Source organism: Sturnira hondurensis, unplaced genomic scaffold (assembly GCF_014824575.4).
Source record: "Sturnira hondurensis isolate 20B ecotype Veracruz unplaced genomic scaffold, ASM1482457v3 Scaffold0016663, whole genome shotgun sequence".
NCBI classification, from domain to species: Eukaryota; Metazoa; Chordata; class Mammalia; order Chiroptera; family Phyllostomidae; genus Sturnira; species Sturnira hondurensis.
Window position 1 is genome coordinate 12,351,672 of NW_028089294.1, and position 25,549 is coordinate 12,377,220.

The following is a 25,549-nucleotide window of genomic DNA, read 5'->3' on the forward strand; positions in this document are numbered from 1 at the left end:
CACGTGCAGTGCTTGCTGGCTTTGCCAGCTCTTTCACTAATCTCTCGGCTCCAGGATGGGCGTTTATGCTCCTGCCTTCCCTCCAGGCCCATTGGCAGGTGATTAAGAGCCCAGCTATACGTTTCTGACAGCAGTGGCTGGCAGAAGGGACCGCATGGCTGAGATAAGCGAGTGTGTGCTGGGGAAGGGGACTGGCCACGTGGGATGTGGGTTTCATTCCTGGAGAGGAGTAATAAGCATGTAATTGGCTTTTCAGAAAATGTTCAGGCTGCTGGCAAGCCTGCTTCTCCCTCACACCCTGCTCTTCAGGGTGGCTGAGCCTGGCTCACCCTGAGCGGTGATGAGCCAGATGAATTCTGGATCAGCAGGTAGGAGCTGCCTGTCCCAGATAATCACTGTAAGCTGTATGATGTTTGGGAGCCAGGAGGCAGATAAGAACAAGACAGAGGTAGGTGGTTCCCACCAGCAATATGCTTCCTTACCCCAAGGGGACAGAAGAGATGGGCCTGGGAGGGCCAGTCCTGGACGCAGCCTGATTGTTGAGTAGAGAGTTAAATAGCTTCCCCAGGGTACCAGGAGCCTTGGGCCTGGAGATGATACCATCCTTCTGTGATTGCCCAAGGCCACCCTGAACTCCAGGCACATGCGGAAACTGCCTCCCTCCAGCTCTGTGCTGCCCGGTATGCAGAGGGTGCTCTGACTGCCTTTGGGTGGGGAGATCAGGAGCTGCTGGAGGTGCCTTGTTCCTTCTAATCCTCTCCGTTCTCTGGGTCTCTCATCAGAGACCCACGTGCCATATTAAAAACGGTAGCTGTGTTTTCGATAGAACAGTTACAGGGAAAAACCAGCTTTCTCTTTAGGTTCATTCGAGGTTCATTCCTCTTTTAATGAGCACAGTTAAAATGTACGGTTTTATAAACGGAGTCTATTTTCACATCCTGGATAATGATCCACCCCTGCCTTGCTGTGCTATAGCAGCGAGACACGTCTGTCTAACGTGTATGTTTCCAAATCCCTTGTACTGAGCGGTGGTCTGCTCAGCAGAGATGCTGGTTGTAGGGTAGACCTCCTGCCCCTACTCTAGTACCATTCTATACATAAATTCTGGCGTAATAATCTTCTCTTAAATGTGTAGCATGTGTTTGAGGTTGTCGAGAAACTTTTACATGCATATTTTCACTTAATTCTCACACGGATCCTGTGACCTAGTCAAGCTGGGAACCATGATGCCCATTTTTACAGAGGGGCAAATGGAGGCTCCATGTGTGGTCTTTGGGGCTGCACAGGGAGGAAGTGTGGAGATGGAGCTAGACTCCAGTACTCTTTCCTCTGCTCCAGGTTGCCGTTCACATGAGGGTCCAGGCTCCAGGCTGACGCCAGGGTACCAGACTATGGAAAGGGAACAACACATACAAGGCCTGTCTGGAAAAAGTCCAGCCATTGTTACTATAATGAGAATGTTTGCATGACACTGATGTAACCTGGCAGCCAAGGAGAGTGGACTGGAGTGTGCTTGCGTGAACAGTGATGACTTCACTGTACTAGTCAGTGGGGGTGGTAGATGAGTGAGCATGTGTACTATGTGGCTGTCACATTTAAAAAGCCCGAGCGAGTAGAGCAATGAATCTGCATCAAATTTCCCAGTATACTTGAGCATTCCTCCACAGAAACTATTTGGATGACTCAGAAGGCTGCAGCATGGGCAACCTATGATTGGCAGCTTCATCATGACAACGTCTCCACTCATGCATCACGCCGCATGCAGAGTGTTTTGGCGAGACATGAAATCATCCGGGTGACTCAGCCCCTCTACAGCCCAGATTTAGCACCCTGCGACTTCTGGCTTTTCCCAAAACTAAAATCACCTTTGAAAGGGAAGAGATTTCAGACTGTCAGTGAGATTCAGGAAAACATGATGGGGCAGCTGGTCACGACTGGGAGAACTGTGTGAGGTCCCAAGGTGTCTACTTTGAGGGGGACTGAGGCATCTTTGTCCTATGTGCATTGTTTCTTGCCTTGTGTAGCTTCTTCAATAAATGTCTCTATTTTTCATAGTACATGGCTGTACACCTTCTGAACAGACCTTGGACATAACCTCTATGCAGAACCCTTGTATCCTTTGAGCCTGCCCATCATAACCCTGCTGACCTTTCAAGGTCAACTGCAGGCCCCAGATGCAGGACTGGGTAGTGTGGTTGTGTGGTTGTATGGTTGTGCGGAGTACCCTTGGCAGGTTGTCTAGCCCAGCCCCTGCAGGACACAGCTGGATTTTGAGTGAGTGGTCATTAAATGAGTGAATGAACAAGTGACTTGGGACCCCCACAAATGAGTGTGGTGGCCAGTTAGGTGCCAGACAGTAGGCTCGGCAGTTCCAGAAAGGAGGGGTCCTTACAATGGAAACGTAAAGCCAAACCCACCCACGAAAAGCTTTGATGTCAACAAACGCTCGACCCAAGCCAGATCCTCCACGAGGACTACCCTGCTCGGTGTTGATGTACAATTGCAGCTGGAGGCTCAGTGGAGGAGCGGCAGCGCCCGCCCTTCCACTGTGGGTGGAGGCGCTCAGGCTGCTGGTTTAGGACACCAGTATTTGAAGCCTCTCTGCCTTCTACCAGCCTGTGGCCTTGGGGACATGACTTAATCTTTTCTACCTCATGGAGCTATATGAGGATTATGTGAGATGATGTCCAGTAAAGCATAGTACTGCAGATACTGAACTCACCGTGACCAGCCCCTGTCACACTGGCATTTACTCATTTAATGACCACTCTTGGAGAATCTGTCCACTCTGCAGGGCCTGGGCTAGGCAGCCGGCCCTGGGGCTACCCCGCATGACCCCAGGGCCTGCAGGTCACACAGAAAGCCACGAGGCCATGAGGGCTATGTGCTGAGTAAAATGTGCATTTTTTGTCACCATCCTCAGCATCACGCTCTCACATCCCGCAGAATTTGTCCTAATTTCTTTCCGATTCACTTTATTCATCCCTAGAAGCCCTCACTGTTCCAGATGTCGTCTCACTCAAATACTTTTTTTAAAAGAGCCCTCTCCTCTGGTCTCTTTTGCAAGAAGGGACAGTATGTGGTAGCTGTCCCTCTCAAGTCCTCCAAAGCTGACACTCCCCCACCCCTGAGCCATGGCCTCTGTTCCAATGGCAGAGACAGGCCTGGGCCTTCTTACTCTCCCACAGCTCCAGGCCCCCCTTCAGCTAAGGAAAATTGCATCCCCTGGGGCCGGGAAGCCACTGATGGCTGCCCCAGACCTTCGTGGGAAATGAGTGGAGTGCGGGCCTCAAGGCCAGGGGCCTGCGGGAGGGTAAATTACCCCCGTCACTGTAACTGCCGACGCCCTTACCACTCACACAGGCTGCTCGCCCTTGTTTAACAACATATTAAACCATTAGTTTCCATGCCACTGGGTTCACTTAGTTCAAAGTGGCAAAAGCTGATCATTAAATTCCTTTTCCCCTGCTTAATCTCTTTCAAATTGGTTGCCTTTTCATTTCATCAAGTGCCTTCTTTCTGAACCCGTGCAGCAATGCCGGGGGATGCCTAGCCGGCAGGAGCTGGCTTTCTGGGTCTTCCCTGAGTGGTCTCTGTGGGTGACAAGGGCATGGGGACAGAGGATAAACAGGGCCCTCTCCCAGCCCAGTGGGGACCTCTGAGCACCATGAAAGGATTATTGGCTTTGCTTCTTCCTCACTTACCTCTGACACCTGTGTCAGAAGATTGCAGTCTTTGAACCCTTTGCTTCATCATTCTGTCCAAGAACCGGGGGCCCCTGAGGTAAAAATTAAAATCCTGTGTTTTCTCAGGAGAAGATGGCAATATTTCTTAAAATAGATACTGTGTTATGTGCATTGCTTGCATTAAATTCCATTGTCATTAAAGTTGTAATAGGAGAATTCGGTTTGCTAGGACCCATCAGAAATGCTTGTGTGGGTGGGTGAAAGGGGGATGGGAAGGGGATGCTGAGGGTCCACTGTCCTTCCTGGCAGGTCTTATGGGCTGTGGGAGGAGAAATCCTGGCTTTCAAGGTACCAGGGGTCAGGTCATCCCTGCTGAAGGCCACAGGGATGGAGGGAAATTAGAGTCTTTGTGAAAATGTGGAGACAGAGTCAACATGTGAAACCGAAATGGCACTAACAGAATGACCGTGGGGCCAGACAGATTGGGGCTCAGATGGGAAGTTGGCCAGAGCTAGCTTTGAGGGCTCAACTCATCCATGAACCAAGCATCCTTTACTGACATCGAAGGGTTGCTAGGAGGGGTCAGTGGGTAACCAGTACAGGGCACCTAGCCCGGAGCCTGGCACACTGCAGTGATGACGGTGTGCTGTCCGCTCAGGGCTGCCTCTCCATGCTGGTGCCTCAGCAGCACTCCAGTGGGCTGGTGGCTTCTGGATGGCAGAGTATGTTTTAGGACCAGTGGATCTGCAGTCGTATACCCACCACTGTGCTCCCTTTGACAGAAACGGGTCCCTTGGTACAAAACAGTGCTATGGGTGGGCGGGGAGTTCCCTGCTGATAGATCAGATTCTGTGTGAGCCTTCCAATGGTGGTACTAGCTCAGGCTCTGTGGGCAGGAAACATGAACACATACCTGGAGTGTGTGTTCAACTGGGAGGGATGAATTGCTGCTTTTTCCATCACGGGCAGGTCCAGTGCAATCCACTTGCACCCAGTGGCTGGCTGGTCTCCTCGGTGGATGGTGCTCTTTGGGGCTCAGCATTGGTCTGTGTTGTTGGCAGGTTGGCCTGTGGCCTTGGCGGTGGCTGGATCACACTCAGCAAAAGGGAGGCCATGCCCCAGTCATTGTAAAGGGACAAGGGGGTGGGTCTGGCCACCTGTTCATGCAGCCTTCGTGTGCTGCCTGGGCACACTCAGCCCATTCTGGATGTTCCAGTTCCACTTTCTGATGGCTTACCCCTGGGCCTGCTCAACCTCTTGACGCGGTAGGTCTGATGATTACCATTCATTTTGAGTAGTCCTAGGTAAGTTCTTGCTTCACGTTCCATGTTAGATATCCTTCTTTTAATGTTCTTTCTTCACAATGATATTTCAGGGTAAGTGTGTGTGTGTGTGTTCTGTCTCTCCCAGGCCCCAGGAGCATGCCCTGGTGTAGAGTTCCCTGCCTCGAGGGACATATGTCACCTTGCTACATAACCCTGAACTACAGACCTACCATTAACTAAACTACAGTTTAAAGCTCTGCCACTTTTTCCATTAATGTCCTTCGTCTCTTCTGGAAACAAGTTCAGTTGTTATAGCTCCTTGGTCTTTTCCAATCTGTGGCAGTGTCTCTGTCTTTCATGACCTCGACACTTTGAAGAGTATTAGTTATTTTGTAGAATGGCTCTCAGTTGGGCTGGTCTGATGTTTCTCCTGGTCAGGGTGAGGTTAAGGGCTTGTGGCGAGGATGCTGCTGGGGAAGTGATGCCGAGCCCTTCAGTGCGTCATTTCAGGGGATGTGTGTTATCGATGTGTCTTATTACTGTGGTGTTGACGCTGATCATGTGACTAAGGTGGTGCCCACCAGGTTTCTCCATTGTGAAATTAACATTTCCCCCTTTGGAATGAATACAAATCTTGGAGGATGTGTATTCATTGAAATATGAAACCATTATGAAACTATGCAAATACCCTATTCCTCCTCAAACTCTAGCCCACCAGTTTTAAGACCGACAAATGCACTTTCTGTGCCTTTTGTGGCCCCTTTTATAAGGCGGAGTTGACTTCCTTCTGCAGTTCTTCTATCAGGAGTGGAATGTGGGGTCCTAACTTTCAGCCCTCACGGGCAGGCAGCTGATACTCCTCCAAGGCTGTTCAACAGGGGCCACGCAGCTTTAGCTTTTTCCTGCTTCCTTGTCTCATCCGCTCTCCTACTAATTTCCACTTCCATCTGATGCGTCCTTGGCCTTTTCCCCTGTTTCCTTTGGTTTGCTTGTGGAATTTATTGCAGACACAAAGACTTCGTGTAGAGGATGCAGCCAGCTCAGACCTCAGCACTCACACTCAGAGTAGGCCCACAGAACTCAGAGAACTCCCCCCCTCCCACTGCACTGATGGGGAAACAGACACAGAGCGCTGGCAAAGTGCGGGCAGGTGCCACAGTCGGGCCTGGAACTCAGAGTCCGACTCTGTGTGCTGTGTTCCCAGGGCTGCTCAGTCCGTCCAAGCTGGTCCTACAGAGATGTCCCCAGGCTGTCAGGAGGAGGTGCCCTCTGGCCAGCAAGCTGGGGCCACACCACCTGTCCCTCTGCTCATTCCTGAGAGAAAGTCCGGCTTCCCTTTTAGTCTTCAGCTCCTCTACCCCAGTCCTGGAAAGGGGCCTGGTTGGAAACCCTCTCTGGGGAGTGGGCGTCTCCCTGCTCTCCCTGCACTGGCCACAGGACCTTGAGAGAGCCCAGACCAGTGGTTGTTCCTCTTGCCTTTCTCTGGAGGGGAGCAGGGGAAGGGGCACTTGGAATGCTCGTTTCCATTCCCATTTTCGTCCTCATCTTTGGTCCCTGTCACCTCTTAGCAAACAGTCGCTGTGAGCAAGTCACAGCTTTTTACATATGATATTTTCATTTAATCCTTAAACCCGGAAAGAGACATGATTCAGCCCATTCTACAGGTGAGGAAACTGAGACTCAAATAGATTCAATAGCTTGCTCCAGATCACGTAAAGAGTAACTTTTCAGGCCATCCCTATAGCTGGTTAGTGCTGATTTCACAAGTAAATAGATTCAGCACTCCACTGGTTCTTACACTCCATTCCTAGGCTTTCGTTGTGAACCATCTCTTCACTGGCTGGATGTTCTCTAGCAGAGTCTTCAAAATGGGCCCAATGTGCAGCAACCCTGAGCTCCCCCATAATGAGAACGGCAGCCTCTGCCTTTCCCATCTGAACCCTGATTCAGGCGTCCTCGGGGCACACTTGGAGTTAGCCCTGTGGGCTGTTTCCTCACTGTCCTCTGATGACGTACATTGCCGGGGGTGGTTTGAGGTCAGTACACATTTCCTCCTTTGAGGTGACTTATTAGTTTTGCCTGGATGCTTGATGATTTCTGTCTTGATTTTCCAAGTTCAATACCTAAGCCAGGAATGTCTTCATGTCAATTGTTCTGTATCCATTTTTTAAAATAAAGATTTTATTTATTTATCTTTAGAGGGGAAGGGGAGGAGAGAGGGAGAGAAATATCAATGTATGGTTGCCTCTCATGTGTCCCCTGTTGAGACCTGGCCTGCAACCCAGGCGTGTGCCCTGACTGGGAATCGAACCGCGATCGTCTGGTTTGCAGGCCTGTGCTCAATCCACTGAGCTATACCAGCCAGGGCTCCATTTTTTATGGGACATAGCCCAACTCTTTCAATGTGCAGATTTGGAGCTTTTAAAAAATTATTTGATTGTTGTTCAGTTACAGCTGTCCCCATTCTCCCCCATTGCCCTCCCCTGTCCTGCCCACCTGCCCAGACGTGAACACCTGTGTGTTCCACTTGTGTCTCCTCCTCAGCTTCACCAGTTTTCTGATGTTGGGCCACCTTTGCCATTTCTACATGTTTTTTGCTCCTCTGCAGTCACAGTGACCCGGCCTAGGACCCAACACTGCGTGTGGGACGGGGACGAGCACCCTGCAGCTGGTGTCACTGGTTAGGTTTTCTCCTGTGTCTGCTCTGTGCCTTGGAGTGTCTGCATTTAATTACTGGGTTCTGCAGAGCTGTTTTGTGATTCTCAGTTTTATAAACCTTCATTTCATTTCTCTGCTTCATCATCTCATCTTTCAGCTCCTATTTGGTGAAATGTGTGTTCGTAAGTTGTTCCACACCGTGAAGCATGTTTGGGTAACTTCTGGTCCTTAGTTTATGTTTGCTTCCACACTGGGGAGTCCATTGGAAGTGTGATGTGGTGGTGTTTTTAATATATTTCTCTACTCTGTACTCCATTTCTTTGTTTGTTTTTGTTTTGTTCCCCCACTGACATGTCTGCAGCATTGCCATGCAGTTTGTTCTCATCCTGCCTGGTCTCCTGACCCTGATGTAGGGCAGGTCAGTTCTGGCACCTTTCCCTGCCTGCCCACCTGCACTGGCCCCTGTCCTCCGTGAGGCAGAGTCTGCAGGCCAGGTGTTCTGTGTCCTGTCCACTGTTCTGCAGACTGAGAGCCTGGCCAGGTGACCGGTGAGAGGGAGAGCTGAGGCTGTGAGCAGTCTTCATCTGGATACCTGGTCCGAGAGACCAGGATTCAGGAGGAAAACTCACGCATCCCTAAATAGGCTGTTTAGGGAAGAAGGCCCAATAAGTGGGTAATTATAGTGAGTGCCATGACATAAGAGGAGGGGACACTTTTAGACTGCAGGGACCAGATGTTCTCAACTTACTTCCAGTATTAGTGGTGGCAGGATTAGTTTAAGGATACCAGTGTGCGGGGACCAGGATGGAACTGAACCAGATGAGGCTAGAAGTCTAGAGAATGACTTGCAGCCCCCAGTAAAGAACTTGGCCTTTATTCTGTCAGCAGGATCCGCCTGTGTAAGCTCACTCCAGCGGCAGTGTGAAAAATTAAGTACAGACCTAGAGACAAGTCCCCAGAGCCTACCTGTTGGTCAGCTCTTTCAAGGGGCCAAGGAAATCTCCTTTCCACTCAGAGCAGGGGCACCAGGGAGTATGGAGGTTCCTGAAAGAGGGTGACACCCCCACTCTTCTTCGTTCCTGCCCTGTTTAAAACACCCCCAGCTTCAGTGCAGCAGTGGAAAAACACAGCTTTTCCTCCCAGTGACCCTTCCTTGTGGCCCTCTGAAGATGTTTCCAGATGGCAGCCAGGGCCGGGGACTGTACATCTGGATAACACATCTCACAGTTGTTATCTTTTTCCAGGGCAACGTACGGCAGGAGCCAACGATAAGGTCCCCCTGCACAGCGCACTGTATTGCCTTGTCAGCCTATGGGATGGCCAGAGACTGGCAGAGCAGGGCAACCGGCCTTGGCCCCTTAAAGGGCAGCTGGGAGGGAAGGAAGGATGTCACTGATTTCTTCCCTGCCAGACGGGTCTGCCCACGTGAGCTCATCTTTTCAGGGAGGCACCCACCCCTCTGTGCCCAACTTGGCAACCTCCCGGGGCCCCAGGGTGGCACTGGGTTCTTGATACTGCAAGAAAAAATTCACTTCTATTTCTGCAAGGACATTTCTCTGGGGGGAAGGGCCACGGGTTCCATCACATTGAGCAGGGAACCTGTTTTCTCGAAATAGTTAAGAATGCCTGCTCTATCTAACCCTGCATTTTGTAGGTGGGGAAGGTAACCAAGACCCAGTGAGCAGAAGGGATCCACCCAAGGACACAAGGCGGTGGCAGAGGCGGATCTAAAGGCCAGAGCTCCTGGGTCTTCCAAGGACTCCTCACTGCCCGGCTGTGAGACTGCCCCCTGCCCTGTGGACACATGGTGTTGTCTTCATCTTCCTACCAGACTTAGACATACTCTATACTGAGTGCTCAGTGCTTTACTTACATTAGCTCATTAGTTTGTAAAACAGAACATACCAAGATTTTACAGGACAGGCAGCTATGTCACTCTCCGGTGAGAGGAAGAGGGTAAGTCATTTGCCCAAGGGCATGGAGACAGTGACTGGAGGACAGATATGGCATGCTCAACTCGTTTGGGCATCCACTCTGCCCATCCCGACCTCTCACCGTTCTGGATTTCCGTCTCGGTCTGGTCAGGCCTTGTCTGTTCCAGAAGTGCCCTCTTAGAGGCCCAGCCCTCGCCGCCTTACCTGTTCTGCTGGGTGGGGCCACTGCAAGCTCTTTGTAGGCAGATGGCCCTGGTTAAACTCCCATCCCGCTGCCTCCTGGATGGCTGCCCCTCTTCTCCCCCAACCTTTGCTTGGATGTGATGTGGGAATGGTCATGTTCCAATCCTGGGACTTATAAGAGGATTAAATGAGATCATTGACGTCCACTGACGCATTTATTCAGCAAATATTTGAGAATCTACCATGTGCCAGGAACTGTGCCAAGGATACCAGTGGTGCCTGAAACAGACACAGTTCCTGTTCTCAGAAAGTCCCAGAGGCAGGCGGGAAAGGTATAACTAGACGGAGTTACCCACCTTAGGCTGGGACCGCCAAATTCTATGAAGGAGATGTGCCAAGTTCTAGGAGGAAGTTAGGAGGGACTTGATTCAGCCTGAAGATTCGTGGAAGGCTTCTTTAAAGATACGGGAACACTTTGTCTGAGAGCGGATGGATGAGTAGGGGTTGACCAGATGAAGAATATTCCAGGAAGGCATGGAGTCTGGAGATGGTGTGTTGGCTGCCGTAACAGAATACCACAGACTGCGAGGCTTAAACAAAAGACATTTATTTTCTTGAGGTTCTGGAGGCCTGAAGTCCTAGATCAAAGTACTGGCAACGTTGGTTTCTCCTGAGGCCTCTCTCTGTGGCTTACAGAGGGCCACCTTCTTGCTGTGTCCTCCTGGCCTTTTCTCTGTTGCAAGGACACTTTTGGGGCCTGCAACTCTTTGGATAAGGACACCAGTCCCATGGGACGAGGGCTTCACCCTGGTGGCCTCATTTTAACAATCTCCTCTTTGGGAGTCCTATCTCTGGGTACAGTCACATGGATTAGGGCAGGGGTGTCAAACTCATTTTCACTAGGGGCCTTGAGGTTGCCTTCAAAGGGCTGAACATAATTTTAGGACTGTACAAACGTAACTACTCTTTAACTAGGGGCAAGGAGTTCTACATTTGGCCCTTTGAAAGCAACCATGAGGCTGATATGGCCCCTGGTGAAAATGAGTTTGACACCCCTGGATTAGGCCTCACCCATATGAGCTCATTTAACCTTAATTACTTCTTCAAAGGTCTTATCTTTAAGTACAGTTACAGTCTGAGCTACTGGAGACTCCAACAAATGACTCTTGTAGGGGACACAATTCATCCGCTCACAGATGGAAAAGGGCTTGTCTTGTTTTACAAGCTGAAGGGAGGCTAGTGTGGCTGGACCATAATGAACAGAGAGGAAGGAAGAGTGGGGTGAGGCAGGGGAGTGTGCAGGTCCTGGAGGGCCACCGTGTAGTGAGGACGGCATTCCGTGTGCGGTGAAGACAGTATTCCGTGTGCCGTGAGGACGGCATTCCATGTGTGGTGAAAACAGTATTTCGTGTGCAGTGAAGACAGTATTCCATGTGCAGTGAAGACAGTCTTCTGTGTGCGATGAAGACAGTATTCTGTGTGCGGTGAAGACAGTATTCCGTGTGCCGTGAGGACGGCATTCCATGTGCGATGAAAACAGTATTTTGTATGCGGTGAAAACAATATTCCGGTGCAGCGAGGACGGCATTCCGTGTGCAGTGAAGACAGTATTCTGTGTGTGGTGAAGACAGTATTCTGTGTGTAATGAAGACAGTATTCCGTGTGCGGTAAAGACAGCATTCTGTGTGCAGTGAAGACGGTATTCCGTGTGCGGTGAGGATGGCATTCCATGTGCAGTGTGGAGCTGCTGCAGGATTTGTAACCCAGAATGGGAGAGGATCAGGTGCCATTTTTGAAAAGGTGATCCTGGAAAATGGACTTTGGGGGTCGGGAGTGGAAGCCTGGAGTTGGGCCTACTGCGGTCGTGATCCAGAAGGGCATCAGTGGTGGCCAGGCATGGTTGTAGGAATAGGGGAGGGCGGTGGATGGGTAGAGCCATGTTTTGGGGGTAGAATGGACAGGACATAGACATGCGTGTGGGAGTTCAAGTGATAGGGGCAAAGATGTGGGTTAGAGAGAAGGGCGTGTCAAGGACGATTCTCAGCTTCCTGGCTGAGCACCTGCATGGATGGCAGTGCGGTTCTCATGTGGGAAAGACGGTGGAGGCACAGTTGTGACGGAAAAATCAAGGGCTCCAGCTGGAACCTACTTGGGGTGAGAGGCTTATGAGGTGCCCACGTGGGCCTGTTAAACAGGCATATGTTTAAAGTGGATGTGGAATGCAGGCAGGAGGCCTGGGCTGGAGAGATGCGTTGGGAATCACCCACCTGCACAAGGTTTCCAAGACACAGGAATGGAGGAAGTCACCTGTGGTGAGCAAGTCATGAGAAGAGAGGAGGGTTAAATCCAAGAGCAATCCAACATTTAGAAGCCAGGGAGGAGAAGAGAATAGCAAGGAGATGGGGAAAATGGCCAAAGTGTGAATGAGGCCAAGGGAGAGGGCTGGGGGAAGCCAAGGCACAGGAGCACCTGAAGGGGCTTCCCCAGTGGGGTGGGGTGTTGCTTAGAGGTCAAGGTTAATGAGTACACAAAATCATAGCTCAGTGCTGGGAAGCCAGTAGGTGTCTATCAATGTGGGAACCTTTTCCTTGCCCCTCTCTCCTTCGGAATTTTTCTTATTTCTGAGGACGGCCTTTCCCCTCAGATTACAGAAGGAACTCAGGAATAATGAGTTAATAATGAATGAATGCAGGCATCAGTGAATGAAAACATGTATGACAAGTGCAGCTGTTATTGGTGGGTTTCCAAGGTGGGCTGTAACTTCCCTCATCTCCCTGCCTGCGGCCTGGGCATTGGTTTTGTCCAAGGGCTAGACTCGGTGCAAGTTTCCTGGACCCCGTTGGCCACAGTCTGGCAGAGGGCCCTCTGGGAGCCCCATCTCCTGCTTGTCGGGCATCCTGGCCTGAGCAGGACCGAGGTGGTCCTCTTGGCTGCCCATGCAGGGAGCCGCCTTCCCCAGCAGGTCCCCACAGTCCCTGCTGTCTTTCCTTCCCGAGCAGTGTTGCCTGCACTGTAATCACACAATTATGATGCCATTAAAATGTCACATTTGGAGAAATCCGTATAAATAAAGCATTAACCATCGCTTGAAAGTGGTAGTCTTTACCACTAATGACCTACTTTCTCTATGCATCATGCCCTCCCGCCACCCCCACTCAGCTGCCTCCTCGCCCCCCACCCTCCAGTCTCACTTCAGAGACAAACCATAAGTTACAGCCATCTCTGCCACCTGGAAAACCTTAATTTTTAATGTGTTGGGAGATGTTTCTTGATCTGGCCAAAGACGTCCAGGCCCAGGGAGCCCAGCACTGAGCACTTGGTGAAGGAGGCGAGAGGAGGCCACACCCAAGCAGATCTAAGGTCCTGGTGATGGACGGCCCTCAGCGAGAATCTGGTCCATAGGAAATGGAAGAAAGTGGATGGTGTTGAAAAATCTGAGGGGTGGATTCAGTTCAATGGCTTTGACAGCCTCTTTTTGGGAGGAGATTGAACCTGAGGCACAGTGGTCATGGCGTCCTGCCCAGGGGCTGTGGCCCAGACAACTTGGGATCCCCACAGCCATGCGTGGAGGGTGAGAATGTAGGTAAAGGTAGGTGGGCAGAGACCCCCAGGGCAATACAGCTTTTGGTAGTTTTCCTCTCATTTCCCAGCATAGCGTTCTGGAACAGTCCAGGTGCTGAATTTTCTTTGTCATCACAATCAAATTTTAATGCATTGAGGCAGCGATTTTCAACCAGTGTGCCATAAGAATTTTTAAAACATGCAGTACCTGACTATTTAGTCAGTGGCACTGACCTCTTTTCCCTTAGATTGTCTAATAAAAAAAATGACAACAGCTAACACAACAATAGCCATCCGGTGAAAATGAATCAAAATTATACCTATTATTTTGTCAGATATGCAAAAAATGTATTTTTGGATGTGCTGAAGAATTTTAGGAAATCAGTTTATGTGCGTTGTGAGATGAAAAAGGTTGAAAATCGCTGCACTAAGGAGGTGATTTAAAGGAATCTCGCAGGGAGTGAGCCCAGGAGGTAAAACAGAAACCAAAACAACTCCTGTGAACTGATTAACCTCTTCCCAAAGTATCTGAATTGCGAATCTGGATTCCCATACAGTCCCAGCTGCGATGAAATGAGAGTTCCTCTAGTTCTGGAAGCCAAGAGAAGGCCACTGTGGATGAAAAGACGTTGAATGAGAGTGTGGAAGACATTGGAAATATCTCTTCGGCACCCCGCATGCCTGTAACAATGAGAATGATCAGTGACACGCATTTCATTTGGGGAGCGGTTATTGGTGGTTCCTAAGGTGGGGGAAACGCCCTCACAGGTCTTGTTTGCATAGCAAAAGCATGTAACCCCCTTTTATAGTTCCTGCAAGACGACCTGAGCCCTGGAATCGTTTCCTGCTGTGCTGTTAGGATGGCCAGTACTTAGGCTCAGAGGGTTTCTCCCAGTTTTTTGGCCCACTGCCACCATCGCTCGCTGTATCATCTGCAGTACTTAATTTGCCCTTGGCTGAGGCGGGCACCCCCCCACCACCACCACCCGGAGTCAGCAGGCATGGCAGCGGGTGCTGTGGGCCTGCTTTTGACGTACCAGCCAGCAGCCCCTACGGAGTCCTGTGAGATAAAGTTATTTCAAAGTCATTCACTCTCGCCCCACACCTACACATTCAGCAGCTGACCTAGTTTTGAGGGAACTAGAGGATAGCTGGATGTCACTGTATTTACAGAGCCGGTAGAAAATGTGCTAAACTCTGGGCACAGTGTCTCGGATCTCGCATGCACCTCAGAGGCGGAAGGAGACGGGGACAAATTTATCTCAGCCGAGAGCTTGAGGCTTCTCACTAATGTGACCTTATGGGATGAAATGACAGGGCTCGGGGGACACTTGACTCTGAAACTCTCTGTCCAGCCAGATCCCCATCAGCACCTCTTGGGGTGTGGATTAGGGAAGGTGGTTCCAGGCTAACAGCAGAAAGTGTGAGACTGAACTTCTGACTGGTGCCCCTCCCCGCTCCTTCCTTGGCCCTTCTCTGTGTGGGACACTGGGTTTGGAAGTCTCCTTGTACCAGTGACCCTCTGCCATTGCAAGTCCCAGTTAAGGATATGACAGAGCCCACCTGCCTGAGTTTAACCCCAACACCTCCAGTCACTAATTGTGTGACCTTGGCCAAGTCTCTTTAGCTCCTCAAACCTCAGTTTCTCCAGTAAAAAAATAAGGTTCAGAATAGCGCTTGCTTCAGATTTGCTCTCAGGATTTAATGAGTGACATTTTTAGGACAGAGCCTGGCACAAAGTACACTCTACAAAACGGTGAGCTGTGGTTCTCCTGAGGTGTGTCCAGTGTGAGAGCTGATCACCCTTTCTAGTCTGTCCTTTCCCTTGACTCTCCATAGCCATCTCCACCTGCATTTCTCTGGTCACCTCTCCCAGGGCGGCACCCAGAGGGAGATGTGGCCTGGCTGCAGCACAGGGCCTCCGGCCCTTGGAAGCCAAGCCCCAGGAGCCTGGGGAAGCCCCCCGGGCTGATGTCAAGGGAGGGGAGGGAGTAGCAGTTGAGTGGGAGACCTGATGCCCAGGCTCCTAGGCCAGATGAGAGACTTGGGGTCTCAAGTAGGTTCCGGCTTCTGACCCCACTTCTAAGGTCTCCAGGTCTCTCCCTTGAATAGCCCAGCACAGCTGCTGGCCCCACTTCCACATGGGTAAGAAGGGGTTAGCAAAGAGGCCACTCAAAGCTCCATTTCTAGCCTTCTAAGCCGGTGATAATCTTACATATTATGCTTCTTAAAGCAGTCTTATCATGCATGGCACTGGGCTCAAACCCATGTTTGAGATGGAGTTTCTGGACGGAAAAGCCCTGCCGAGTCCCAGGAAACATTGGTGTTGATGATGACCAATGGCTTTCATCTGGACAGTGGGTGATGGGTCCAGTCTCCTGTGGAGAGAGATCCCACCTGGAAAGAAGAAGCTAAATATAAATTGGCTGAGTGTAAATTACATTTTCTCTTCATTAGCATTCAGTCCCCAAAAGAAATAGTGGTAACCACAAGCAATGTTGACGATAATAATAGGTTACATGTGCATTATGTTTTGCCAAGCAATTTTTCTGTCTTATCTCATTTCTGAGATCTCATTCTGCAAAATTGCATGGGGTGAAGATTCGTATTGTCCTCAGGGTGGAAGGAGAAACCGACCACAAGAGGTGGAAAGAGCATGCAGAGCAGAACCAGGCTCGGGACCAGCCTTCCAGGCTCCCGGGCTCTCCCTGGTGCTGGTGGGACTGTGGGGAAGAATCACAGGACCATCCTAGTGTTCTACGTCCCCTTCTCTGCCCATCTTCACCTTCTCACGCAAAAACACGGTTGCCCTGCGTTTCTTCCAGGTGAAATTGGCTTAAAATGTACAAGGGGCCCCTTTGAAGAAGAAAAGAAGCCACAAAAGCATAACATGTAGGATGAGCACATTTCCTTTGGTTTCATTTCCCTCCTTTTTCCCCTCTATCTTTCTCCTTTTAATCCATTCCTATCCCTGGGTTCACAGTTTGCTGTCCTGCGGGCCCACATCGGTCCACAGGCATATGGTTTTTCACCCAAAGGGAGGTTTGAACAGTGTACCTGGGCAGTAACTACAAGGTACTCGCTTTCAATTTCCCTTCTTAGTGACCCTGAAGGCAGGTTCATCTGTGACCCCTGCTAGATATCTTGGTTCAGTAGTGCCCTTGAAAATTGCTTGCCTCCATACCTGGTCCTGCGGCTAAAGAGCTTTTTGACGACCCTGAAGACGTTCCCTGGGCCTGCCCAGGCGAAAGAGGAGACAGGAGACTGACTTGTAGAGGAGCCACTCCACTCACTGAGAAATCAAAATCTTATTTTCAGTGTTTTCTTCTCCTTCTAGAAGCGGCTTCCGGTGGGGTGAGCCTCTACCAGGAGGCCCCGTCTCTGTCCTGCTCGAGGCCACTCTGGCCACATTGGTGGGCCACCCTGGGTGGAGCTGGCCTCTCTTCCTCTTGCACCCCTTGCCCTGGGAGGTGCCACAGCACCACCCTGGAAGACCTGCCTTCAGTCCGATGAAGGGACCCTGCACCCAGGACAGCTCGACTGTCCACACTGTGAACCACGCATTTCAGTGCTCAGTGCCGTCCAGCCGGGTGCCTCTCTGTTTGCGTCCTCTCCTGGTGCTTCTCCTCCCAAGTGCCTCTCTTTGGTCTCTTCCAGGCCCTGGTTCTGTCTCCCAGTGCCTGCTGTTCACCCTCCTGGGCCCCTCTGCCATCCACCAAACCCTCAACCTCCTGAGCCCCACGTAGGTACTTGGCTCCCTCCCTCCTTGATCTCCTATTCTCTGGGTTACAGAGTTGGCATGGATAGAGGCTTCTCATGGCCCAGTGATCAGCTCCAGTCTTTGAACACAGAGAAGAGGGTGCAGAAATAAATGGGGGGTGGAGCCCACTCTCGCTCAGTCCTCCTGCCCGCCCCAGCAATGGTGCTCCTCAAGCAAGCCACAGGCGAACCGAGGTGCCTGTCTCCATCCAGGGGCTCTGGGTTATCCTTGGGTGGTAGAATTGATAGGGTTTGGGGTAGGAAGGGAGCAGGCATCATTAGCATCAGCACTCCCGCACCCTGGTACGTGCAGGGAGCCAGCCATCTTGCCCAGGCACGCTGACTTACACTTCTCTGGCACCTCCTTCTCATGCTAATTAGTTAGCAAATTAATCTCTATGTAGGGTCCAAATGGTGTGAGTTTTTTCATTTCTATTCCAGAAACAAAAGCTGGGCTTCTGTCCATTCTGTTAATCACATTATATTATGCGGTTGGAGTTTTCAGGCAATTATAATAGTCAGAACTTTTCTTCTCCCAGAAAGCTTGACGCACCCCCCAAAGCTGTGTCTGCACATGTGGTATGCAGTCGGGATATGGGTGGTGAGCATGTGTGTCGGGGATGTGGCGGGGAGGACAGAGTCCAGGGGTGGTGGCTCTTGTTGTCAGAGGCTGAAACCTGGTGGAGGAAGAAGCCAGCATCCTGGAGACTCTAGGCATGGCGTCTGGGTGGTCAGACCCTCTGGGGCCTCGGAGTGGCCACAGCAAGCTGCTCCCAGTTTTCTAGGCACCTGGCTTTTGAGGGAGGGCAAGAGGGCGAGAAGGGAAGTGGAGAGAAGGCACAGAAGAAGGTAGAATAGAAGAGTAAACTCGGCCCCGCTGATTACATGCTACCTCATTTGGTCTGAGAAATAGCCTTCTCCCCCACTATTATCTGTCCATTTCATCTATCAAACTCTTTGAGGAGTGACTTTCATATAATTAATACTAACCATTAAACTACAGCATTGAAGATGCAATTGCCTAATTCTGAGGAAAATTTAAATTTATTAGCAGCACCCAAGATAAAATGAATGCTAAAGAGAAGGAGAGAAAACCCGGCAGAAGATAAATAGAAAGCCAAGTGGGGTATTGACTTGATCCTTCTCCAGTGCTGGGTAATTTGGCTTCCAAAGTGAGTTAGATCATAATAAATTAAATTTAGATTTCTGCACATCAGTTAAATAACTCCCAAGACAGAATTACAGTGAGATGAAGAGGTGCTAATACATGGTGAAAATATTAAAATGAAGATCTTATCTAATAATCCATAATTGATGTGCTGTCCCCAGATGAGGGGAAGAGGATTTTTCAGCTCTTTGTCACGAGGGCAGGTGAGTGAAGGGCTGGCTTGCCCCTCGTTATTTGTTTGAGTTGGTCTTGCACACTGGGAGTGTCTGTTATCCGCATTTTTTTCCCAGACCACTCACTCTAAGGAGGGTTGACAGATCAGGGGTTATGCGGTACTCTTCATAGCTGTTCGACCGGTCCTGGGAAAAACAAGGTCTCTGCCCAACCAGGTGAACAATAGAACAGTATAGGAGTGAGCAGATACTGCTACGTTCTTGTGACTGCCCAGCACGGGGAAAAACTGGCCCCATGGGTGAGTGAACCGTCTGGTGATGTGCAAGGAACACCAGCTCTGAAGGCAAAAGTCCTGGGTTAGTGTCTCAGTGGCAAACTCACCGTCCATGTGGTGTCAGGCAAGCTCCTTGGTTTCCCTGAGCCTCAGTCTTCACACCTGTGAAATGGGAACAATGTAACTGGCCTGCCTCCTTCATGGCAGTAACACAGGTGAGATATTCCAGTGAACCAACCCCTTTGTAGGTTATACTCGTCTCCCTTCGCGCAGTTTGGTGTGGACTTTCTGTCATTATTGGACTCTGTTTCTAGGTTATGCTGGTTCTTTCTCAAAGAACCTTTGTTCTTTACTAATTTTCTGTTCCATATTTTAACCATTTTATCTATAGCTATGCTTTATTTTGTATCTGTATTTCCTGTACGTGAAGGCCTTAGAAGATCAAAATTCCAGGTCCGGGAGAAGTAACACCTGCTTGAGTGTGGTTGGCAGGGTAAAAATATGCGTGTAATAATTTATAGTTTTCATTGGAACATTTCACCTAAAATGTCACATGGTGGGCTTGAGTGTGGTATTGTTATGTTACAGAATTGCACGCTTCTGATTTTGTCGTAACAGATTCTGTAATAAAAACGGGCGCTGTCTGGGCCGGCCCCTGTCCATTGCTTCTCGTCCCTCCTGACTCTGTCCCACAGTGACTTGTTTCCTTGTGTGTCTGACCACTTTTTATGGTGGTTTCATCTTTTTGATCTGGGACCCTTTCATCCCCCTTCTTGGCCTTCCTTACAGGAAACTCGGGTTCAGTCTAACCACCTCCTGGGGCCTTTCCCCTCAGGGCAGCCTCTTGTCTGTTTACTCACCATTCCGTTATCACAGCCCAGATTTTAGTACCTTGTGTTTTTCCCTGGTTTTATCACTTCTCTCACAGTGAAGGTTTTTCCTCCTAGAAAACCCAGGCATGTATCTAAAGGCAGAATCTAGTCGTAATTCAGCGTGAGTTCCCTGAAGTGTCTGCTCTGTGCTAGAAACGGAAGCCCCAGCGGGCACATAGCAGGGACCTTGGGGCACAGTTTGGGGAAGCCAGAGGCTGTGGGCACCTGCAGGTGAGAACCCCAAGACCACACAGCTAGCTTGGCAACTGGGTCTGTGGGCTTTGGGACAGACAGTTCTCAGTTGCGTGAACTTTGGCAAATCATGTACCACCCCGTGCCTCAGTTTCCTCATTTGGAAATTGGGAAGACAATTTTCTGTTGCATGTCCCGTGAATTTTGTGTGCCCATTTTATCACAGACACAGCATTTCCACGCAACAGCGTCCGTCTCGGAAACCCGCACACACAGGTTAGACTCTGTCATGAGCAAGGTCTCCCTGGTCACACCACTCGTGCAGAGGCTTGCCAGGGTGTTTGAATTTCTTGATGAACCCCACCTGCCTTCCATTGGTCTTGTCCTTCTCTACCCTCAATATATGTCTGGCACTCTTTTGTGTCACTTATTCTGAGCTGTGAGTCTCAGGTGGTGGGACAAGCGGGTACAAGGCATTGGAAGCACAACAGTTGTTCCTAACTATTTGAAAGGTATAAGAAAGATTAGACTTGAATCATAGGGCTTAGGGGATAAAACCGGGCCCCAAGGAGAGACCACTGGGAGACAGATTCTGGTTCAATATTAGAGGGGAACTTCCAGAAGCTGCAGTCCTCTGCATCTCAAAGTGGGCTGCTTGGGACCTCTGTGTCCCTGGCTGGACACAGGAGGGCTGCCCACTGGACAATGGAATGTTAGGCTGGGGTTTCAAACACTGAATGGGGAAATGAATTATATCGTCTTTAAATGATGACCTTCTCCTGAGTGTTAGCCTAGCACATTCCCGCCTTCCTGTAGGGGTGTGACTGCCAGCTTTCTTTGCTCTGGCTGTCAGGAAGAAGCCTGCTGCTGGGAGGAAAACTGCCCAGGAGAGTGAAGAGCAGGTGGGGCGATGGGGTAAGGGGGACAGACAGCCTTTGGGGGACGAAGGTCCCTCAGCAAAGAGAGAATTTGACTGAGAAAAATGCCAGAAACACGCAGACAGTCTTTGCAGACACCTCAAAGGAATGATACTGAGTCTGCGATGCAGCAAGGCCACCTCACGGTTGAGAGCCTGGGGGCTTGAGCCAGGCTCCCTGGGTTCGAATCCCCGCTCTGGCTCAGTGGGCAAGTCACTCTATCTCTCTGTACCTCAGTCTCCCCATTTATAAAGTGGGAAGGGAGCTGTTGACATCTATCATTGTGGGGATTAAATATACATATTTATGACACATGAGCGGTACCCCTGAGGTGTGAGCTGTTTTACTATATTATTGGGCAAGTTTGAGAAGTTTTACTCCAGATACGCACAGTTCGGAGTTGGAGAGAAGCCTTATGAAGAGATAGAGATGTTCTCAATTTAAAGGTGAAAAGGGAGAGAATTAGGGCAGTAAGAGGGAACTTGGAGTATCAAACTGGGGAAAGGAGGAGAGAGTGGAAATAGTGGGAAGCAGAGGCAGCTACAAAACTGAGCAGAAGGGGAGTCTTCCACCTGTGGTTGCCGAGCCACATAGCAGCTCGAAGCCAGAGTGAGAGGAAGCAGGCCAGGAAGGGATGCGGGCAGAGAGCTCACGATTCCTCGTGGAAGCGTGGTGGGAGGGAGGAATGAAGCAACTTAACAGATGTGCTTTTGAGCTTTTGCTGTAGGTGCCAAATTATTTCGGCAACGGTCCTGGCCAGGGATTTGGCTGACTTCACCAGATGGTTCCTATTTAAAAGATTGTTATCTGTGTGTGGCATCGTACTGATCGTTTGACTCCAGACTGAATACATCCTGGTTAGAAAGTTAAGTGGGGACTTGCTTGGGGGGCGTGAACGGTAGTGAGGACCACCCAGGCGCAGGCTCAGCCCTAGAGCCAGACCCTCTGGAGGTGCCTAGGTGCGTGTTCTTGTTTCCCAGAGGAGGATCCCTGCTTGTCCCGCGGAGGTTTGTGAAGGTGCCAGTGTCCGTTCAGTTGCTCACCCGGATGGTCACCTCAGCCAGGAAGTGAGTAGGTGCAACATACTGCACTCTGGATCCCCAGACCCGGACATGGGACTTCAATTGCGGAGCTTGGACGCCACCCCCACATTAATACTAGAAGTATCTGAGGAGTCAGTGACCTTTCAGAGGAGTCAGTGACCTTTCAGAAACCCACAGCTGGCCTGTTCTTCGGGCAAGGAAGAGTGGCTGGCCCTCCCTGTAGGTCCGCCCCACTCCACTCCTCATGACGGGTTGTTGTCTGCCCACTCAGCCTCAGCAGCGGAGACGCCCCTTGTTACTGTCCATGAGAAGACAGAGCAGACCGTGGCCTTGGGAGGCTCTAGGGAGAATTCGATCAGCTGTCCTGTCACTTACTAGCTATTAAAGCCACTGAACCTCGGGAAGCCGATCCCTCCCTGTGCAAATGGGGTTGTGTGCAGATTCTGTGACAGTTGCACACGCTGCATTGTAAAACAGAAATTGCCATTCCAATAGCAGTGCTATCGTTTTAAACACAGGTTCACCAATATTCAGCATGTCCAGATATTGTGATAGGAAAGCCAAGCTCCCAGTGCAGGGTGTCCCCCCGCCCCCGACCATGGATCTCAGAGCAGAAACGTGTGGGCCAGCTCTGTAGTGTGACCATCTGAGGGAGCAGTCCTCTCTAAGGACAGCCTCGTGACCTAGTCTTGACTGTTCAGGTGACTGCTCTCGCCAGGCTGGCTGCTGCTCTGGCTCCAGGCTCTCTAGGGGCCAGAATGCCACTGAGTTCTCACAGCATCATCTCCAAGGAGACAGATCTGTCAAGGAGGCTTAACTGCTCCTAGGATGGTGAATGCCAGGCTGAGCAGATCACCCAGCCTCATGCCCTCTTGGCCCCGGGCCTGGTCTAGTGGGAACAGAGAGTAGGGGATGGAGCCAAGAGGTTGGCTACCTGCCCCCTCCACCGCTGCCTGCCTCTCCACCTGCTCCTCCCGCTGATACTGGAACCATCCATCTGGGCCCCAGCAGGGCCCCAGTTCAGACTGCCCCTTCCCACCAGGCTAGTTGACTGAGGTCACCTCCCAGCTGGCCTCCTGCCGTAGCTCCCCTCCCCCTGCCCTAGCTCCCCTCCCCCTGCCCTGTCCTACCTATGTGACCAGAGACGTTTTCCTCCTGAGCTGCTTCCTGCAGGCGCAGCTGTGTTCCAGCGCTTTCTTTCACTCACGCCTGTCAGCAGTCCCACTCCTGAGCTAGCCCATTCCCTGAACAGGTTTCCCCGCTTTGGCCTCCCCGCCTTTTGTCTGGATTTTCACTACACACATACTGCCCTTCCCACCTCCCCTTAAGCAAAGTAAAATTCCTGCTCAGACTTCAACCGCTAACTCACTTGACCCTTCCTCTAGGAAGCCCTCCCCATTTCTTCCCACCTCTGTTAGATGTGAGAGAGGTGTCTCCATGCCTGTGTCTGTGCCACACGGCAACCCCTCCCCCTCGAGGGCAGAGGCCTCCCCTCTCTGCACCTCCCTTCCTACTAGCACAGAGCACAGTGGGGGCTCATAGCTTATTTACAAAAATGCAGTGAATTAAACTGGAAATGAGCCAGCAGGAGACGGTGCAGGACCCCATGTTCCTTCCCTGGAAGATGCGGGGTCAGTTCACTGTGTGGTGCCATTCTAAGCACAGGTGACAGCTGTCAGGCTGTGACATTGCACAGCACAGGCTCGGGAGTTTTCCACACGCCGCTCCCCACAACCAACTTCCCCCTGAGTAGCAATAGTATCACAGGACATTAGTAAAATCAATTATTGGATAAAAATCACTGGTTTCTAAAGCTTTGTTTTGTGCTATTAGCAGGAGAATGCTGTTGCAGAAGGAGATTATGAGAGAGAAAGAGAGATCAATTACCAGATAAGATGGAGGGGTGCCCAAGTGGAGGGGTGCCCGAGGTAGGCACACACCGGCGAGCGGCCCCTCACCTGCCCAGTGTGGGCGGAGCGCCTGCACTGCTGTCCGTGTGCCTTCCCGTCAGGCTCCCCAGTGGAGAAGGGCGCCCTGCTCAGTGATGGGACGGGCGGGAGCCGGGCAGCTTCGGGTACTTGCAAGGCAACGAGGCTCAGTAACACATGAGTGAGCATCTCATCCTCGGTGAGGATGCCAGCCCCAGGGCTCCGGTCCCCCATCCTGTGTCAAACCCTGGTCAGTAGGTTCCTCCCAGAGGCACAACATTCTTTTTGCTTTGATGGACCTGAAAGGCCTAGGTTTGGTTGAATACAGACTAGTTCTCTCCTTTCCTGATGACTGCTAGCATCCACTGGGCAGTGGTTCCCAAGGGAAGCATCGTGCAGGCGAGGCCCTGAAGCACCTCCGCCCCTCTGGCTTTGCAGAGAGGCTCTGTTGGCTGTGGAGCTGGTGTGGGTGGGGCAGAGGAGGCAGCTTGGGCTCTGGGTGAGGCCCCCCTCCCTGGGTAAACCCACTCTCCTCCTCCACTGTGCAAATGCATGGAGGGCACAGGGGCATGAGCTCTGCTTTAGGCTCTGCCTCTGTCTATTGGGCAGCCTCAGACGAGCCAGTCATCTCTGAGAAACCTTGATTCCTGACTCAGTGCACAGGGTTTCAGGGAGGGCGAAAAGAGCTCATGAGTGAGGAAGCCACCTAATACCTTCTAAAGTGCTGTCTCCCCGTATGGTGAGGGTTATGACTAGCTCCCCTACTGATGCTTTACAAAAAAAATTGCAGATTCTGGGGTTGGAGCAGGAAAGGAACATGTACAGTGCCTGTCCAGTGGGTAGCACAGCCTCTTAGATGGACCACCTACTTCCTGTCACTGCCTTCCTATGGGATGACAGTCATTGTATACCAACAATGTGTTAGCTACTGTGCTGGCGATTTTAGTCATGTGTCCTCAAATTATCCTGGAGTCAGGATACTAAAGTCCACTCCCTGACTGTAGAATGTTGAGCAAGGTACTTAGCCAGGTGAGGCTGCTTCCTTGCCTGTGTAATGGGAATGTGAACAATATCCATCTTACAGAAGTGCTATGAGAAACACATGATATCCCAGGGGTCATGGTCCCAGCATGCACCTGGTATGTCGTGCTCAGTAAATGGTGGCCACTGTTATGGTGGTTCTGCTTACTTTGGTTGCTGGTGGTTTTATTAACGTCCTACCTCTAGCACATTTTTGAGCCAAGCTTGTCAGGACAAGCCTGGTGTCTGTGGTTGGACACTGACCGATGGACAGAAGGGCTGGTGGAAGGGCGCGAGCCATGCTCACAGACTTCTGTTCCTGTCACACAGATTCTGGACGCTGACTGGGATGACCTGTGGGACCAGTTTGATGAGCGGCGGTATCTGAATGCCAAAAAGTGGCGCGTGGGTGATGACCCCTATAAGCTGTATGCTTTCAACCAGCGGGAGAGCGAGCGCATCGCCAGCAACCGGGCCATCCCGGACACTCGCCACCTGAGGTAATCCTCTCTCTCTGCTACTCTCTCCCCTGCCCCTCCCTGTAGTCGGGACGCTTGATTTGTGCAGTGCCCAATGCCAAGTGCCGGGGCAGGCAAACCATTTGTTGCCAGCTGGTTGCTAGAGGGTTTACGATGTGGTAATTCAGTGTCTGCGCTGCTCATTGTTGTGAGCCACCCAGACCGGCTGTCCTGGGATGGGATGGGATGGGATGGGATGGGATGGGATGGGATGGGTGGGATGCCCCTTTCTCCGGCAGCAGGGACAGGACAAATCAAGGTTTCTCAAAGATGGGGATCAGCTGTCCTGGGATGGGTGGGATGCCCCTTTCTCCAGCAGCAGGGAAGAAGTCACCACCCAAGACCCAGGGGAGGGACTATACCCAGGACTCTCCCTGCTGCTGTCCTGAAAGCTCCT

General features: G+C 51.1%; 1 protein-coding gene across 1 annotated transcript in view; it reads left to right on the top strand.

The window, feature by feature from the left end:
* The window catches only part of GALNT14 (polypeptide N-acetylgalactosaminyltransferase 14), a 189,814-nt gene that overhangs the window by 92,460 nt on the left and 71,805 nt on the right, over positions 1-25,549 (top strand). The window contains exon 2 of the mRNA XM_037066865.1: positions 24,965-25,134. Within this exon, the coding sequence (XP_036922760.1) occupies positions 24,965-25,134 (170 nt within the window). The remainder of the gene's footprint in view (positions 1-24,964; positions 25,135-25,549) is intronic.